The 20186-nt window shown below is 42.9% G+C and overlaps 1 protein-coding gene across 1 annotated transcript in view; it reads right to left on the minus strand.

Annotated features, from left to right (window-relative positions):
• Positions 1 to 20186, minus strand: part of RPS6KA2 (ribosomal protein S6 kinase A2) — a 125366-nt gene that overhangs the window by 50017 nt on the left and 55163 nt on the right. Inside the window, exons 4-7 of the mRNA XM_066616399.1 lie at positions 10191 to 10271; positions 8933 to 9012; positions 3815 to 3921; positions 3 to 40 (exon numbers count right to left, since the gene is read on the minus strand). Coding sequence (XP_066472496.1) covers positions 3 to 40; positions 3815 to 3921; positions 8933 to 9012; positions 10191 to 10271 — 306 coding nt within the window. The remainder of the gene's footprint in view (positions 1 to 2; positions 41 to 3814; positions 3922 to 8932; positions 9013 to 10190; positions 10272 to 20186) is intronic.

Genomic DNA, 20186 nt, shown 5'->3' on the forward strand with positions numbered 1-20186 from the left:
ACCTGTAATCTTAATGTGCCCCTCTTCATCCAAAAGAATGCTGAAAAATCATACAATACAATGTTTAGCACACATGAAAAATGTAATAAACAAGAGCAGATCTTTGATAAGTTACCCATATAGTTTAAAGTTAATTCAGCAAGAAGGAAACTGCATATCTATATGGGCAGCCCAAGCATAACAAAAGTCCTGTGTTGCGATGCAGCAGTGCCGGTGCAGCCTCTGCGGCTTCTAGTGTGAGAATTGCAGCTGCTGGAGGTTTCTTGGTGAAACAGCCACTGGCCCCAGTGAGTACGGTACTGAATGGTGCAGAAAAGGGGGGAGGGTGGTGAGAGGGTAGAGCAGAGGTGGGGAGGGGTGTTTTGGGGTGGGAGAAGGTGGGGAGGAGGGTGATTCAGGCCTGGGAGGAGGAGGTCTCTGCTAACCTCATCATGGGCATGAAAGCCCTACCTGGGTCTTCTCAGATTTGCGCCAGCTATTTATCTGGCACAGATCCAAGTAGCCTCATTTGGCAGGCTAGCACTTAACATGGAGTAAGGAAACAAATGTTCCCTTACTCCAAGGAGACCTCCAGCCTGCTCAATTTCAGCACTGGTTACACCGTAGGCCATGCAGCCCCACTGCATCAGTGCTGGTTAGGATTGGGAAGCAAGTATCCTTTCCATCCAATGTATGTGTGCAATTTCAGAGTGCAGTCTTTGAAGAACAATGTATCAATCAGTCCTTCATTTCCTCACCCAGCTCGCAAGCCCTATTCTTCATGTATCTTTGTACCAAATGCATGTATGGCTTTTTTTCCCGCCTTTCAGGGGAAAAAGCAGGTAGAGAAGGGAGAATAAATGTCACTGGGAAAATGATAAATGAGAAAGGGTTAATCTTTTCTCATTCTCCCAGTGTATGCCATAGCAGTGTGTGATTTCCCCTCCCTAAGATGAATTAAAAAAGAGAAAATACTTTTAAAATTTGCAGCACTAACACCCACTAAGTATTGTCTTTTTCAGTGAAATGTAATTTGAAAGGAAATGATCTTCTGTAGGACACTTGTAGGCTGGGAACAGACTGTTATTAAGTATAAATGAATAATGAATGCTGACAGTTGTCACTACTATTGTTCAATACAAATTCTTAGTCTCCCCCTTCTCTCCACTGCCTTTCTGAAAAAGGTTGCCTACCAAAATAATAAATTTGTAACTTAACACAGTCTGTAACTTAACACAGGGATGCACAGTCTTTGCATCCCTACAAGCATCCATTTCAGAAAACAAATCAGTCCTACGAGCCATCTATCTGTGTGTAATTTGGAGATGGAGAGAGACATCCGTCTTGGAAAAGAGAAATGACAGACCAATCCTATCTTGCGCTGGAACAGGCTGGATGGCTGGCCTGCACTGTATCCAGTGCAGGGTTGGGGGTGGCTGCCACGCAACTTGGAGTAAGGGGATTTACTTCCCCTTACGTTGTGTCCTGTGCCAGCCACCCAGAAGGGGCTAGATCTACACCAGCAATTTCACTGATGCAGATCAGAGCAGCCCAGGGGTAATGCTGGGATGCTGGGGAGGGGGGTTAGAATGCGGCCTAGGTAACCCAGGCCAGTCACTCTCCCCTTCCAGGTTTGGTCCACCCTCCCCCACCCCAAACACCCCTGTTCCGCCATCCTGCCATCCTCTCCAACCTGCTGGGCCAGCTGCTCTCAGTCAGTGCAAACCCACTCTTCAACGGTCTGGATCCAGTGTAGGGAAGCCGGTGTGCATTCTTGTGCTGGCCTCCCCAGTCACAAGGAAGTATAAATGTGTCTTATAGCATGTTTGCGGCCCTGGTGCAAGGGACTTGCACCAGCTGAAGACTGGGCTTGGATTGCGCCCTGCATCTACTGGATAAGTGTGAATAGCAGCAAACATCAGACTTCTTTTAACAACTCATTATTTTTGTTATTACAACTTGGAAAACCCCACAGCAGAAACAATGGCAGAATTATAGCTTAACTGAGCACACTCATCGATTACTGGTCCGTGTGGGTGTTACGTGAAAATCCCCTTTTCCCTTCCAAGTTGTGTTTTTATATCTAGTTATGTATTTTGGACTAAAATGCAGGCCTAAAACTTCTCTTTCAGGCCACAAAAGGAGTCAAATCTTAAGCTCACTCATTTCTCATGTTGTTTGTTAGTCTGGGAAGACTCATTTTCTCTAGAGACACTGGAAATGTCTTTATTGTTTAAGTCAATCACTGAATATGCAAACACCTTAAAGGAGGAGGACTTTGGCAGCAAAGTCTATCACCTATTGTTAACTAAATCACAGCCATTAAGCCACCTCCAGACTCCAAGATCCAGTAGCAACAGGAAGTAAGCTACTCCCCCTCCCCCAGAGTCAGGCTTTGCTGATAGCTGATTTCTGGACCCTTCCACCTTTTTTTCACCTGGGTGTATACTGAGCATGTGCACAGCTCTGGGATACTTCCGGTCAGTTTAGGTCAACTTCCAGGTCAAAGACAACTCTTATAAGAGAGAACTCAGAGCACATGTCTCTCTCTCTCTGATTGCCCTCCTGCAGGAGTGGTCCTACACGGGACTCTTCCTCCAACTGCCCCCCCCGACAGGTAAATATAACTTGCGTCTAAACTCCCTCCCTTCCTCCTTATCTATTCCTCCCTTCTCCCCCATCTTTAGTCAGCAACTGGGTTTAGCAGATTAAGGAACCCCTAAATACTTCCCTACACCCTATCAGTTTCTGATTCCTTTTCGGATGCACCCAAATACATAGCACATGCAGCCACCACTAGCTAGGTACACTATACACAAGTACTAGAAATCTATACTTATCAATTCTCCATGTGTATTATGTTTACCTTTGTGTGTTTTTGCAATAAAAATATAATCCTTTGATTGAAAGTTACCTTTCTCCCAGTCTCCTCATTAAGATAGGCAAGGGATCTCTTTGCTCTACGCTGTCTTGTTATCCAGCCTATGGTCCCAAAAAGTTTCCAAAAGGCTAATATATTAATTCCCCTAAACAAAGCAGCCTTTTTGGTAACATGGGCACCTAAGGAGATGGTGCACACTCAACCCTCCTATAGTCCTCTGCTGCAAAAGTGAAACTATTCACACAAATGACCAGTGTCATTCCAAGTCCCCCTGGCTTCTTCACTTTTGGCTAACTTCTGAACTTGACTGCCAGTCTCACTTCCCTGGGCTTTCTTCCTTTTAAGCCTCTGCTGCCGCAATAATTGGAAGCTATAGTCAGGGTTATCTTCACCAGCCAACTCTGGTTCAAGTGGACTTCAGCTAGGACATGGTACTGAGCCCCAGAACTTGGTCTCCAACTTCCAGGGTTCCACAGCAATGGTTAGGACATAGTACCTTTATTTAATGCACATCCTCCACATGAGTCGTGGGTGATGGTCACCCTATCAGAGCAGTTCACAGCTGAATCAGCACATCACAGTAATTTGGTGCCACATGGGCAAGAGAAAGTGTCTTGGTAGGTTAGATATGGCACATATGGACTGCGGGAAGAATGCTTTGTACTGTTTGTCTCCAAATTACACCATAAATAATAGCGAATAGGAATTTATAACATTTACGCAACCATATAAGCACAACTGCAATACGCGCATTATCTATAGAAGGATACATTTTACAGTTTGCTGGGGAAGAAATATTTCTGCAAAAGAAGTCAGTCTTGAAAGAAGTTGCGCAGATGATATTCAACAAATTTGAAGCCGTGATACATTTAATGCAAGATATAGTTGATATTCTGTGATCAAAAGAGTAATTTCATTTACAGGCAGTACACGTGTATTTATGCACTAACTTACTTTTCTGGTTTCAAATCCCTGTAAATAATACCAAGACCATGGAGATGATCTAAAGCCAAGGCCAGCTCAGCTAAGTAGAACTTAACATCTTCTTCTGTAAACATTACCTAGGGAGAAAAGGAATGCCAGAATATTTAATCTATGGGAGTGGGCTTATTTACTTATTTTATTGATGTTTCATGAGGAAACTAAGAATTTGTTGGTCAACAAATATTACATCAAACAACAGATTATAACTTAAAAAATTGGAGGTTATTTATCCTCCCTGCAAAAGCCAAAGAATTATAATCTAGATCCAATTAAATACACTCAGAGACATTTATTATATACTGACGTGTCCCCATATCCATGAGGATTCCATTTCAGAACCCCCTGTGGTTAAGTGAAACTGTGGATATGGGTGAATGCCTCCCCCACACTCTCTGGAGGGCTTCCTAGGGCCTCCTAATGCCTTATAAGGCATTAAAAAGTCACTTCTGGTTTCACAGAGAAACTGGAAGTTGCATTTTTTACACAGCAAGACTCAGAGCCCAATCCTGAGCTCTGCAAACTGGCTTATCATCAGTGCGCACTGTTGCAAACATGCCATAAAGTACACTAGTGAAGGTTAGCACTGGCCGGGCACTGGAGCGAGCCCAGTGCAAGCTCGTGCTGGGCCAGCTCCAGTGCTGGGCCCGCATTCCGCTGCCCAGTGATCACCTGGAGTGCCTGGCGACACAGAGGTGAGTGGAGGTGTGGGGGGAGGCGGGGGGGAAGGTGGGTGGAGGGAGGGAGTGGGGCAGGACCAGTGGAGCTTGGCTCCACTGAATTCAGAGCCCTGTTTCAGACCATGCAGTCTGACACGCTACTCTTCGATTTTGTATTGGCTCAAGAGCCGCTGCAGAATTGAGTAGCCCCACTGCAGGGCTACTTCCCTCACTTGGGGGAAGGTGACAAAAGTCTCATTCTCCCAAGGAGGCAGCTATGGCTGCCCAGGGCATACTGGATGCCATGGCCACCATTTTGGTCCCGCGGCAGCCCTGCGCACTGGGCAACTCAGGATTGGTCTGCTAGTCTGAGTTGGGCAGGGGTTGTGGATGCCTGTCCATGACATCTGCTGGGCTCAGAGGACGCTCTGGAGGCAATGGGAGTGGAACTTCCCTTGCCTCCAGAGGGGTGCGTGTGGGGGTGTGCACAGAGGGGCCATGCAGACCTGATCCACGAATAAGTGTATCTGTGGATGCGGGATCTGTGGATACAAGAACCCCCCTGAATCCCTTTTTTGTATTGTTGTCATGTTTTCTTTATGCCAAAAGGTTTGGGAGGTGGACTCAGATCTGGAAGACCCAGGTTCAAATCCCCCCTCAGCTATGAAGCTTCCTGGGTGACCTTGGGCCAGTCACTTTCTCTCAGTCTCACCTACCTCACAGGGTTGTTGTGAGGAAAAAAGGAGGGGAGCAGCCATGTATATTGCCATGAGCTCTTTGGAGGAAGGACGGTATAAAAATGTGATAAATAAATAATAAGATAAATTTTGGACTTTCTATAAATCCACTCGATGGCCTCTTCTTTCTTTTTCAAAATAAATTTATCTTCAAAATGTCAAAACTTACTAGTTGTTTAGTTAGAAATCCAAAACTAAGTCAGGACAGTTCAGTCCCCGTCCCCCCCCCCCTGTTCACAGTCAAGATTTTGCAGGTGAAGGACTGTATACAAACTCTACCATTGATTTACAAAGTATCGTATAAAATGAACAAAGATGTATGACTACCCAAAAGGTCATATTTACTTCCACCAAATGTCTTTTAATTATAGCCTACCAAGCATGGAGAAAATCTTCTTATGGAACAAACAGCAGGATTGATTTTATTAAGCGCTGTGACAAGTGGCCATACTTAGCTTTAAAAACAGAAACTTACATTTTCCTCTCCATATTGAAACCATTGTTTCTGTGCTGCAGAGGCATACATATGTTCAACCATCTATCTCCCAGCATTATTATTCTCTATGATAAATTCTCCTCATAAATTCTCCTCATATCACCACAGTGGCAATCTGGAGCCTCCTGGCACCTGGGGCTGGGCATTGCAGTGAGCAGAAATGTCACTCTCCTGCATCACTCTGTTGCCCCTGCACCTGCGCACTACACCCCCCATTTCCAGAAAGGCTCCATTTCAGAACCAATCGGACCTGAGGGCGGGCCCAACATCACAGCACTCGCCACTTTAAGTGGCACTACATGTCCCCCACTCGCGGACAGGAAAAACCCAGAGCACTGTGGGGGGGTACATCAGCTCAGCGTCCCCCCTGACGCATCTACTCTGACAGCAAGAGTAGATCTTTGTAGTTTTCTTTCTTTTCTCTCCTTACTTACATGGGGTGGCACTGGTAGACCAACTGGTGCTTCGACTAGGGGAAATTCCCTCTGGAAATGGAAGGAACATTCCTCTTGCACTTCTATTTCCAGAGCAGGTTCCCAAAGTAGAAGTGCTAGATGAAATATTACCCACCGCAATTTCTAAATCCATGTAGGAAGCAGCTAGCAGGGGATGACATTAATTTTTTTTTAATAAATCTTAATTTTCTGTTGAATCTTCTGTTCCTTAGAGGTTCTAACATTTGCTTCCATGCAGAAAAAGAGACTGTATCTGGATGTCCCAAGGATAACTGTATGTTTGTTGACTGAAAATTGTACTTTTATGACCTGAGTTGCTGAGCATATTGAAAGCCACAGGAAGAGAACTGGCCAGCAGTTCACCTGCAGACAAAGAAATTGCTCCCTGCGAAAGACTTTAAAGCCCATCTGCTTGGATGCAATGACTAAAGCAGATTGGTGTGGGCACAGCTGTTCAGGCAGAGAACAAAGATAGACACCAAACTCTGAAATGCTGCATGGACAGATCAGAAAAAGAGGACACTGTGTTTTTAGCAGAAGATAATGATAACCGGATGTCCTATATTCACCTTGTGCTGGTGGTTCAGGTCATCCTGATAGATTTTCTTTTTTTCACTAAACCAGCCCTCATTAGGGGCTCATTTGCTGCCTATGGATGCCACTGAAAACCCTTTATCCATACAGGCAACTATGCAGCTTGGAACAGCACATTAATCTTTGCTGTAGGCACTGAAATAGCCCCCAGTGTGTGGGTCACTGGGAAAAGGGTTTTTGGCAGCTAGTTCATCTAAATCAGCTAGAATCATCTGAATCAGCCTCCTATAACTTCTAAGACTGCAATAGTATAGAAAGTATAGTATAGAATAGTATACTTTCTATAGTATAGAAAGAAAGAATAGTGTAGAAATAGTATAGAAAGAAGTAGGACCAATGAAGAAGGAAAGAGATGTCAGGGAGAGAGGCTGAATTGACCTGAACAAGTGTGAAAACACACAAACAGGTACAAATTGGGACTGAAACAGATTGCTAGGTAAAATCTAAAGGAACAAACAAATTGATTGATGTCACATTTCAGACTAAATATTGGCAGTACAATCTGATATGTGCCTATTCGGAAGTCAGCCCATTAAATTTAATGGGGCTTGCTACCAAGTAAATATGCATGAGACTGCAGCCTTTATTTTGGAAAGTCTGAAAATCCAAAACAGCGCAACCTCCTACTTTGCCCTATAGATTGAATGACTTGTGTTTTTTTCCTGCCAAAATAAAAGCTTTTTTCTGCCAAACGCCAACATCCATGTCCAGGCTAAAATACCAATTTTAGTATCATCAACTACTGATTGTTGAGTTCAAATACTTAAATTTCCAGTAGGGAAAAACCAAGCATGCCAAGGTGCATTTCAAGTGTAAAATGTGCCTGCGTGGTAGAACAAATAAGTGACTGTGATTGAAGGATGACTAGCTCCAAGAAATCAAGAAAATCCCATTCTGGCTGCCAGCAAATGGGAAGCAGCAGGCATGACTCCTCTCTCCAGCTGTTCCCATACTCTGCAGATGGTGCTTTGATAACTATGCTTCTTCACACCCTCAGCCGGATGGCACGTCCTTCTAACCACCTACTGGGCTTTGCCCCATGACTGATTTAAGTGGGAAAAACAGGGAACAGTTCGATGTTACAGACAGTATTTCAGACAGCCTTTGTCTCCTTCACCCCTTGTCTGACTTTAGCTACTCTCTGTGGTTTTGGCAATGCATGGATGTACCTAGGGTGGGCAGAAACATGGTTCCTTTCTCTTTTCTTCATATGGTAGGGAGCTTGCAGCACTCTGGGCAGGTCAGAAGGAAGTTTTCCCCCTCATCCAAGATTCAAGGAGTCCATCCAGGCTGAATATGTTTGATTATTATTCCACCCCTTATAGTACCTCGGACACTACCACTGACAATGAGAGTTCGTGGGTCAGCCCAGTCAGTGCCCAACCTGGCAGCTCAGTGGTGCCACTTGGCTAGTATAACACCAAGATGTTGTGTGGTCGTTGCACTAATGATATGAAAGCTTAAGTGAATCCATCCAATAAAAATGAATTATCCCAAATCATGTACAGGTGGTTCACAAACAATTTACAATTGTGCATTCCCTTTAGGACTACTAAAAGGTGCCCCAAGCCAGCTGTTTAAATCTGTGTTCATTGCTTCCTTGCCGCTATACTGCTTACTTAATATGTATAGTATAACAGCCCAATCCTATTCCCTGCCACTTTTTATTTAGCATGCAGCTGTGCCACAGAGTGCTTGCTGCACACTACGGTGGGGGGGGGGAATCAAGCAGCCAGCAAGAGGTAAGTAAGCCACCTGGTTGCCTATGGACCCTGGTTGCCTATGGATCCTTGGATCCACGCCAGCTATTTTGTTGGCGTAAGTCCAAGGAAAGGAAGGTCCAAAAATAAGGGATAGGAACTGGTGTGTGCAACTGCCACAAAGATCCTCCCCCTTCTTCCCTCAAACTGCCCTGCCACCCTGAACCCACTCTCCACTCTCTCCACCCGGAGCCTACTCTCCTCCCTCTCCTCCTTGACCCAGTCCTGCCGCCACCTTACCAACTCCAGGGTGGCCTGAGTAGGCCATTAGTGCTCCCCTGTGCTCAGCAGCAGCATGCCATGTATGGTCTGAGCAGACATGCAAAGGACTACATTGTTCGTTTGGCTTGTTTTCACACAAAATACAGTACATTAATCCACTGGTCTTACCTCTTTGGAAAGCCTGGTAAAAAGGTCTCCTCCTCGTAGGAAATCTAGTATAAGATATAATTTTCCTTCCGTTTGAAATGCTACAATGGAAAACAATAATAAAGTTTCTACCAAGATTTAAGCTTTTATTGATACTAATATTTTCTAATAGAGTACTATTTTCATATTAACATAAGACTACAGTTATGTGAACACGCAAATTTGCTCATGGCCAAACTAAGTGGTAGGCCTTTCATGTGATTTGGGAGTGCATGCTTGTTTTTTCAAAGAGAAGTAGTAATCAGGCAGATTTGCACTGGAACTATGATGTGGGAGGACAAGAATTTTAATTCTTTGCCCCCCTGGTCGAGAGCTGTACTGGGGCTGTGGCAGCTGAATCAGACCTGGGGAAAAAAGTCACCCTCGACTCCCTAAAGCAGTGATTTTCAACCTTTTACATCTTGTGGCACACTGGCAAGGCATGAAAATGGTCAAGGCACACCACCTGTTTTTTGAGAATTGACAAAGCACACTGTCAATAAGGGGCTCACATCCCTAATGACCCTACTAATAAATGACCCACTTCCAAATTCCCACGGCACACCTGGGAACCATTCACGTCACACCAATGTGCCATGGCACAGTGGTTGAAAATGGCTGCCCTAAAGGATGAACAGGATATGAATATCTGAATAGGGAAACTAAAACCACACATAGCGCCCAATCCTATCTGCAGCTGGCCAACACAACCTACACTGCATTCTGTGGGCTGACTGCGGCCCTGGCAGGGGTGGAGAGGTAAGTACGTAATTTTTTTTAACTTACCTACTTCATTGCTCCCTGGACACCAATGGGCCTACTCAGATCTATGCCAGCTCTTTTGCTGGTGTAAATCCTGTATGTTCAAGAGGATACATAGGGCCTGGGATGGGGGACTCTGGATCTTGCAGATGCTGCTGAAACTGAGATCCATCGCTGACCTGTCCCGACCCAGCCCACTCCCTGCCCTGATCCACTCCCACCACTAGCTTATGTGGTGCAGTAGAGGTTCTGTGGGCCGCTGTCATCCACATGCAGCCTCCTGGCCTTTTCATTTTCTGGCGGCACCACTGAAGAGCTGCTGCCATTGCAGCAGCCCACAGAATGCAATGGCAAATTGTGAGAACCCCCAGTGTATCCTGCCCATAGGATTGGGCTAATAGATAATGAATTTGAATAGCAAAACAGTGTTAAGATACACCCAGTTGAAAATGTCCATAGATGAATAGGAAAACCTTACCATAATGAAGTTTTACAATGAAAGGGTGATTCACTTCAGCCAAAATATCTCTTTCCATTTTTGATCGTACACGATCTCGGACTAGAAACAGAGAACAAGAAGATAACAGGAGACCTTATGATGTAAGAGGTCTAAGCTGTATTATCCAGTCTACCACTGTACCGCTGCACAACCCCAAATAACAGGCTTTAAATTTGTATGCATGTTGCCATTTCCTTATTGGCTCACAAAGACAAGAAATCAAAGGAAAGCATGGACTATGCAGGCAGCTGGAGCTTTGTTTGCTGAATTCATGGGCAGTAACTCAGAATGCTGACGAGATAAGCCACTTTAAATACTGAACTGTAGGAACTACTCCATTGAAAAGAGCAGCAAGCAGAGCTCTGCCTCAACACACGGTTCTTTTTGGATGGCACTTTCTTCTACATGTTCTGAGCCTATATTGGGAAATGAAGTAAATATTACAAAGATCCTGTGTTCCTCTACACTGCTTCAAGAACTCTTCCTTAATAGAGAGAAGTGGAAAAACATGTAACAATGTATAATCATAGTAGCAGGTACCAACCGCAGATCAGTTTTAAGTGTTTGAATATTTTTGCTGGTCTAATGTTCCTGGCAAGGATGACTCACTGAACACCACTTCCTGGAGACAGTTTTGATAAAACATTGCACTCTCCAAATGGAAACAATCACCAAAGGAGAAAAGTCAGAGGCCGGGGCTCTGGAGACAAGCCTTATTTTCTTGTGCAGAAGCAACCATAATTATTATTGTGGTTCAAGCAGAGGCAGAAAGGGAAAAATCATTGTGAACTGTCCACTGATTTCAAAGTAATATTAAGAAATGATATGCAACAGGAGGGACTAACTATACTTCAGGCTCCTAAGCAAGAATCTAGTCCAGTGATTCTCAATCTATTTCATCTCGCAGCACACTGACAAGGAGCTAAAATTGTCAAAGCACACCATCAGTTTTTTGACAATTGATGAGGCACACACCTCATTGATAGCAGGGGTTCACACACCCCAGTGGCCCTATTATCAAACCCTCCCCCAAACTCTTGTGGCACACCAGCAGACCATCCACGGCACAGAAGTGCACCACAGCACAGTGGCTGAAAATGGCTGGAGTTGTTCCCAAACTGTGGGTCAGGACCCATTGGTGGGTCGTGACCCAATTTTTGGTGGGTTGTGAAGGGCTGGGCAGAGCTTCCAACGTAGACCCAGGTCGTGGCAAGATCAGATAACTAAGGGCCCAATCCTAACCTACTTTCCAGCCCCAATGCAGCCCTGAGGCAAGGGAACAAATGTTGCCTCACCTTCAGGGGACCTCCAGGAATGCTCCCCCACTGCAGGATGCAATGCATGGCCTGATAGCATGGCTGCACCAGTGTGGGAAGGTTGGATATGACTGGGTCCTAATTGTCTCAATGATAAGCATATTCAAAAATCAGATAGCTGCTAATTGCCCTGGAAACAGCTCAGCTCCTAGGGTTTGCAAAGAGCTGAGGTTCTGCAGTTTGCAAGCATGTGTAAATAAAGGGAGATAAATGTGTCTTACTTGGTGTCCTCTAATAAAGAATTTTTGAATAAAGAATATTTTAAGTTTTTTTTTTAATTTTTCTGGTGAGAAATGTGGGAAAGGAAGGTTCCTTTCATTAAAGTTCATTTGGGCTTTCATTATGAGAAATAGATCAAGGTTTCTTTGTAAATAAATAACTAAAATATTATTGCTTGTAAGTAAATAAAAAATATATTATTTCTTTCTATATCTCCTTTTTTTTTAAAGTCTCATAGGTAGATCCTGATAAGAGTGTCATTTTAAAAAGTGGGTTCCAATGCTATAAAGTTTGGGAACCACTATATTAGACTGTATCAGCTGATTCCAGAAATATATTTGTCTCTTGATCAGAAGTTGACTAAAAATGGACTTTAAAACTCACCATGTTTAATGTTTTCTGATGCCCACAGCAGCAACTGTTAACACACATAGGGCGCAATCCTAACCCCTTATGTCAGTGCTTTCCAGCACTGACATAAAGGCAATGCAGCTCTGAGGTAAGAGAACAAACATTCCCTTACTTTGAGGAGGCCTCCGTGAGTGACACCCAACTGTAGGATGCAGCAAGTGTCCCATTGGCACCGCTATGCCAGTGCTGGAAAGCACTGACATAACAGGTTACGATTGAGCCCATAGAGACATAAGATAAAAAATACCAAAGAGCAACCCCATCACTGTTCTTTGTTGGCTTACTATTGCAGTTGAGTTAGTAGACATGATGCAATCAGATATTTGATGATTCACTCTGCCCACCTTACTTTGACATCTGCACTACTTCAACCAAAGGTACGAGTATAATTGCAAACATTCACATATTTGGCGGAAATTCATAATTTGTTTTTAAACAGAAGACAGCTTATTTGCTAGTTAAAATTTATCCCCATCGTTTCATCAAATAAAGCATCAATTGATTAAAGAAACATTAAATGAAACATATTAATGAAACATATTCAGTCATCAAAATTTTAGAATGATATCACAGTTCATCAGATGAAGAATTTCATTTATTTATTTAAATATTTACACCATGCCTCTTGATTCAAGGAATCCTAAGGAAATGTAATAAATGAAAACACACACACAAAGAGGAAATAGCAAAATGAGGGAAATGATTTATCAGGGACAGATCCTAGACAAAAGGTATTGTCTGAAAATAGGAACAAAGCATATGTTGAGTGCTCAGAAGGCACACATTTCAGCGAAGACTGGCAATTCTGCCAAACAAGATGATTTAGGAAGAAGCGTGGCAAACATGGATCAGCTTACTTTTACCTCTAAAAATGGTATACAAAGAAATAAGACATCTCTGTTTTACTAATGACTTGCTAACATCAAAATCCAGAAAGGATTTACATACGGAATTAGAATTAATTTTCAGCAGATGTACTTTTTGGCCACGTGCCTTCCATTAAAGGGGAAGGGGAAAAAACAAGGATGAAAGGCACTAACTCTGTTGTCTAAATGATGATAATACATGGGCCATTCTTTCTACAGAAATCATGACAGGCCTGCTAACTGAAGAGAAAGTTTGACCATTCCTCTTGAATCATCAGAGCTAAAACAACGTATTAAGGGAGAGCTTGTAACAGGTTTACAGTAATTTTCTCATTCAGTTACGTACAGAATGGGTGATTTATTGAGTGCACAAAGCCAGGGTTGTGTTAATTCTTGTTCTTATGAGGTTAATTAAAAGCATTACACATAGATCTAAAAATCCCGCAGTGTCAGGCACTGCAAATTATAGTAGCATTATATGTAACATGTGACTTTTTTTTTATTTAGAAAGTGGTTTTGTGTCATTAAAACCATGGATCCACGAAGCCATCATCTCAATTTTTATTACATTTTATTATGTTTGGAATCCTGGATTAATAATACCCACAGTTAATAATTTATATAGCATTTATTTCAGGTGCTCCAATATATTATAATCCTTACAGCAGTTCTCAGTTGAAATAATAAAAGCTTGAATAAGGTCATTCAATGTAGATAAGGTAAGGCTTGAACCAGGAATTACATCAATTATGTTTTTGGCTCTTATACTACACCAGTTCAATGTGCTGTCATTAAGGTGATGGTATTATTATTATTCCAAACTACATGAAACACAGTTGTTAACTGTTGCTGTGCAACGGATACAGGTCTCAGCCTGAGACCAAAGTATCAACCAGGTAACAGTGCAGTATGTATAATGTTCCTATAAGTGCTTTTTTTTTTTTTTTTTTTGCAGATCTGATGGTATTATTTCAGTAAGTGGCAGTCACAAAACTTTTCAAGATTGTTCCAGGTGCCCCAATGACAATGGGGACCACGTTTGTATATTTTGTCCCTAGTCGTGTGATTTTAATGGCCTGCTCTTGGTATTTTGTCATTTTTTCTAGTTCTTTTTTGTCGACTCTGTCATCTCTAGGAATTGCAATATCAATTAGCCAAATGTTTTGATTTTCTATTATTTTTATATAAGGTGTATTATGTTCAAGGTGTCAGTCCATTTGAATTTTAAAGTCCCACAGGATCTTGACTTGTTCATTCTCTAACATCTTCTCAATCTGAATTTTCCAAACATTTTTTGATGCTAGCAAATTATATTTTTCCATAATGACCAGTGGATTAATTTTGAAATTCTATTGTGTCTGTCTTTGTAATCTCCTGTGCAATTTTCACTCTGATACACTCACATATCAGATGAGACACAGAGCACAAATCTAAGCACTCTGAATGCATGTCAGCCTCCCCGTGTCAGATCCCCACCAGTGACAGGCGAGTTCGCACTGGTTGAATCAGGCCAGTTCAGAGGTCTGGGGGAGAGTGGAACTGGGGCCTTCTGGGGTGGGAAGACAAGCAAACCCATGGGTGGGCTGGGTCCAGGAGAGGGGTGAAGCCAGGAGTCAGCACTTAGGCTGGATTCTAACCCCCCTCCTGGCACGGTGACCTGGCACAGCACCAGGTTGCTTGAATCTGTGCCACCCCTTTAGGTGGTGCAGATCTGAGTTACCTCATTGGGGTTGCTGCCAGGTTACCCAGAGTACGGGTAATTAATTCCCCTTGCTTTGGGCTGAGCCATAGTCAGCCCCAACCCCGTCCTGGATATGGGGCAGGCCAACTGACCTGCCTGTTCCAGCATGGATTAGGATTGGATTGATAGTCTCATCTTTTCCTTGGCAAAGTCTGCATTAGGGTTTTTAAAATCCTACTTTCTGGATTTTAATCTTCATAACATTTGTTTACAGTGCCTGTTCTTGTGAGGCAAAAATCAGTTCTCTATCATTATTATTGTTATACCAGGTATTTAGACTGGGATTTTTGGGTGCTCCCTAGTTCAAACTCTCCCCAAGAGTTTAAGAAATGGTGAGATAACGCTGTACAATATTTCTAGCAGTGCAGCCTGTTGCAGCTGTTCAACTGTTATCAATGCCGATGTTGGCCAGATACTTCTTAAGGGCATTGGGGATGATGATGATGATGTTAGCATTTCTGTGCCATAAGCAGATTGTTCTTAGATCAGGTTCCTCTTTGGGTCACTGAAGCTGTAATTACTCTTAGCTTCCCTATGACCCTGCTGTTATAAGGCATTAAATATTTTCATATAGCCTAATGTTAAACATTCAGCAGATCTACTAACCTGTGATTATTTCACAGGGATAACTAATTTCACAGCCAGAGCTAATTTCTGAATCCTAAAAGCTAATTGACTGTTAGATACTGTTCTGGCTGAGGGAATGTTGGCACCTGTGTAGTAAAATATACCACGAGATCAAAAAAGTAGTTATAGCTTTCCCTTTGAGCCACGTTTGTTTAAGCAAGGGTTTGTCAGAGATTCCCTGATCGGGATTAGAAGGCTTGAATAACTATAGATGTACTTTAACTTCACCAGTGCAATTTACCATAGCACAAGAATAGTGATTTTGTTGAATTTCTGCCTACTGCACAGCTTCAAAGTAAACGGAAACTTTGTCAAGAAAAAGACAACCTTTGCTTGAAAAATAAATGAATTTGATATGGTTCTAAAGGCAACTAAAACTCTCAAAAAGCACACTGCGGCACCTTAAAAATGAACAAATTGACTGTGACATAGTTTGGTAGATAAGAGCCCACTTCACCAGATACTTCATCACAAACTATTATTCGCATGGGCTTTCTCCCAAGTAAGCTGCAATTAAAACACATTACTTACAGACACTGTAGTTTTGGGAAGACAATCTAACAGTCTGATTTTCGCTAATGGGGATCCTCCTTCTGGAAGATGCTCTGGGCAGTGGGCTACAACCCACTGCAGGATCCCTATCAGCGAAAATCAGACTGTTAGAAGTGAAGAAAAGGTTTTCTTGTCAAAATGCCCATCCTTCTGGACAAACTCTGCCCATCATGATGATGGGCATTTTGCTAGTATTCTGTGATGATAATGATGATGGTGATGAATATTTATATATCTCTGTTCAACAACAACAAAAGTTTACAAAGTGGTTCTATAGTTCATTGTCCAGGAAACATGGTTTAACCAGACCCACTGAATTTTTTAGGGCAGAGTTTTTCAAAATTTTCAAAATTTTGAATTTCAAAATTTTCAAAATTCAAAATTTTTCTGTGGCTCCCTGGGGAGCCATGGTTCAAAATTTTGAATTTCAAAATTTTCAAAATTCAAAATTTTTCTGTGGCTCCCTGGGGAGCCATGGTTCAAAATTTTGAATTTCAAAATTTTCAAAATTCAAAATTTTTCTGTGGCTCCCTGGGGAGCCATGGTTCAAAGCTTGGGAACCACTGTTTTAGGACTATTCCAGAGTAAATTTCTAGAGTGCTGCTTAGTTCTTATACATCTGAGTGCAATCTTCCCTACTTTTTCTAGTACTTAATAGCATCGCATGGTTAATACTTCCCATAGTCAAATTATTTTTACAACAATTGGCTTTATTAAAAAAAAAAATCAAAGGCTGTCTGTAGGATTGGAATTTCAATCCCTCAATTTTTCTGTAGCCTAACTTGATTTAGTAATACTGTATATGTTTTTAAGCTGCATAATAGTATTATCATTTTTAATACTACAAAGAACCCCACTATTTAATAGTTGACAGGCAATCATTATTTCATTGAAAAACATGCAATTTTAAAATGAAAAAATACATAAAGGCCATACTTGAAGTCTTTTGAGACCGCATCAGAAGGAGATTCATAAATTAGTATGAATTTAGGAGCTGATTTTTATATATTGTTACAAATACTTAATTTTAAAATTGTAAACTCCCAGTGCTATTTTTCTCTTTTTCAAATTTAGCATTCTTAGAGGTATTAACAGAAAAAGTGCCTTTCGCAGAATCTCTTAAAATAAAGGGACATCTAGCTCAGATGGTAAAACGTATAAAATATGGGGAAACCTGTGGTAAACTGTAGTGGATAGAGGAGCACTGGATCCCTCTGCCCTCCGCTCACCACTCCATGAGGTCTCTCTGAGCTATGGCCACTGAAAGCCATCCACAGCGTTATGTAGAAGATGAATTAGATACAGCCATAATGTGATTCTACCCCATAATAGATATAATCCTGCGAAGGTAATTATTTTCACTAAGGTGGGGGAAGGGACCCTGAGCATTGGAAAACAGGGCAAAGAGATCTGAGGGAATTGGGCATGGGTGGCAAAAAGATCTGGGCTACAATAGGGCATATGGTGTACTGTGGGAAATAAGAATTGCCCTTACACACCCAATAAACACATGAAACAAGTTCTTGGAATATACACTGGGTCATATTTATTGAATAAAGACAATCATAAATCCAAAACAACTTAGCAGTGGGTCCTGTCTCAAAACTCCTTCTTCCCTTTAGTGTGGGCATCTAACATAAGAAGGCAGCAAACAAGAGTTGCTTCCCCTTTTGAGTATTCCCATCCTGACCCAAAGTTATGGGACAGCATCTTATCTAGGCCAACTCCAAGAGGTTGAACTGTACCACCTCCTCCAGGTGGAAAAGCATTAGAGGTTGATTTTGCAATCCAAAGGATTACCAACCAGTCTCCCTGAGTCAGCCAGCATCTAAGGATTAGTATTGGCTCCCTCTTTCCTCGCGCTGCACATCAAAATCCCAACTCCTACTCCTGGACATGACCGAGCCAACGCAGGCGCCTCTGTTTCAGCAGTTCATACATGCTAGGGATTCCAGCACGTTCCAGGACTGTCCAAGACTGTCGTGAGAATGGATGATGGCCAGATCCCAAAGGATCTCCTCTATGGAGAACTCATGCAAGGAAAGAGCCCTACAGGTAGACCACAGCTGCGATACAAGGACATCTGCAAGGCCTTAGGAGTAGACCTCAACAAGTGGGAAACCCTGGCCTCTGAGCGGCCCGCTTGGAGGCAGGCTGTGCAACATGGCCTTTCCCAGTTTGAAGAGACACTTGGCCAACAGTCTGAGGCAAAGAGGCAAAGAAGGAAGGCCCATAGCCAGGGAGACAGACCAGGGACAGACTGCACTTGCTCCCAGTGTGGAAGGGATTGTCACTCCCGAATCGGCCTTTTCAGCCACACTAGACGCTGTTCCAGAACCACCAGAGCGCAATACCATAGTCTTTCGGGACTGAAGGTTGCCTTTGTCTGTCTGTCACTCCTGGACCATACCTGCCAGATGTGACTACCCTCGCTTAAAACACACACACACGCCCCCAAGAAACAGTCTCACTGGCTCCAAAATATATTTATTTGATTTATACTCTACCTTTCTCTCCGAAGGGCACCCAAGGGCACCAAAAGGCTGTCAGCTAGTCTCAGACGCACAGCAGCTAGATTGTAGGGGTTAGACCGGAGGAGCACAGAAAAAAGAAGGGAGGGTGATGACCAAATGGTTTAAAACTCACACCCCCTCCAAAAAAGCACCTATTGGGTGTAAACATTAGTTCACCATTGCCTTATGGGATGGTAGAGGCAAGGCAAGATTGGTGATGAAGGACAAATCTGATAGGGAAAGAAGTAGGACAAGGCTGCGATAGATATGGAGGTGGTCCATTGATAGTCCAGGGTATAAACATTCCTGAATTTTGATTTCATTGTTTCTGACTGCAAGGCATCTGCTATTGTACATTTGAAGGTTATGTATATTTTGAATTCCTTTTCAAGGAAACTCTTCTATCTCATCTCATCAGTGATGTACTTAGACTGATTAGGAGATTTTATAGACTTATCATGAACTTCAGTTATGAATATTCCCAGCTGGCTTGGAAAGAAACAGATGGTGGCATCCACAAAAGCCATGTGTTACTTAGAGTATATTTTTATAACCAAAACATTTGGCCTGTTGTCTAAATCTTAATTCAGCAACGAGTAGTTTTTTTGTTTTGCTAAGGACAAGTCTTGAAGTGAAAATAAATCACTACAAAAATAAAAATGTGCTTGTGGAGGGGCAGAGGAGAAATGATATAGAGATGCCCATGCACAAAGGAATACGAATATCAAAAAAGCCAAGATTCACTGTTTGTGTTTGTTATATACGTGTTCAAAATATTTAGAAATTGCCTTCCTGAGGATCAAGACAATTTTCATAAAAATGAAATCAGTGTATAAAACTAGTTAAATAAAATGAATAAAAAGATGACAACCATAAATTCTGCTTCCCCTCCCTTTTTCCCCTCCCTCTACCAAATCAGCCTCAGAAAGCCACCCAAAGAGTGGTGGTTGGGTAGCCCAATCCTATCCCAGGTGGCTCCTGGGTACAGTGGCACCAAAATGGCTACTGCTGCCTCCAGTCACACTGCCGGGGCTGCTTGAGGCCTCCTCAAGGGAAGGAGACTGGTTATTTTGCCAGTGCAGACTGGAGGGGCTCTGCATTGGGCTTTTCAGCCCAACACGGAGCATAGGATTCAGCAGAGCAGGGCTCCGCGAGTCCCACCCCCTCCTGCCCCGTTTCCTCTCCCCGCCCTGCCCTTCCCCTTCCCTGGAATGCCTCCCCCTTCCCCCAATGCCCTCACTGCCACCCAGAGCTCTTACTGTGCTCCGGGCGGCAACTGGCCAGCGCTGACTCCTCACAGGGTGCTATAAACATGCTTCATGGCACGTTTACAGCACCCAGCGCTGGAACTGGAGCTGAGCACTAGCACTAGGTCAAGTCTGGATCAGGCCCCTAATCTCTACAAAGAAGTCATTCCAGAGTTCCAGGTCCTGCTTGTAGTTGTTTATATTACCTCACATAATGGGGGCAAACGGGGCAGGGCCTGATCAATAGATGCTACCTAGCAAGTGTATCCATATATGGAAAGACATTCCAGGCAATGTGGACCTATTTCAGGTAAGCATTAGCACCACGGATCAGGCTGGAAACTCACAGGCAGATGCTGTTGCACAGCTGATGAATATGTTTCTACCTCCCTACATTCATCAAGTGGCAACTGTGGTATTCCACAAATGCCGTTAAAACTTCTCAGGGTCCAATCCAACACAGGAGCACCAGTGCCAAATGGT

The sequence above is a fragment of the Tiliqua scincoides genome, chromosome 1 (assembly GCF_035046505.1).
Source record: "Tiliqua scincoides isolate rTilSci1 chromosome 1, rTilSci1.hap2, whole genome shotgun sequence".
Taxonomy (NCBI): Eukaryota; Metazoa; Chordata; class Lepidosauria; order Squamata; family Scincidae; genus Tiliqua; species Tiliqua scincoides.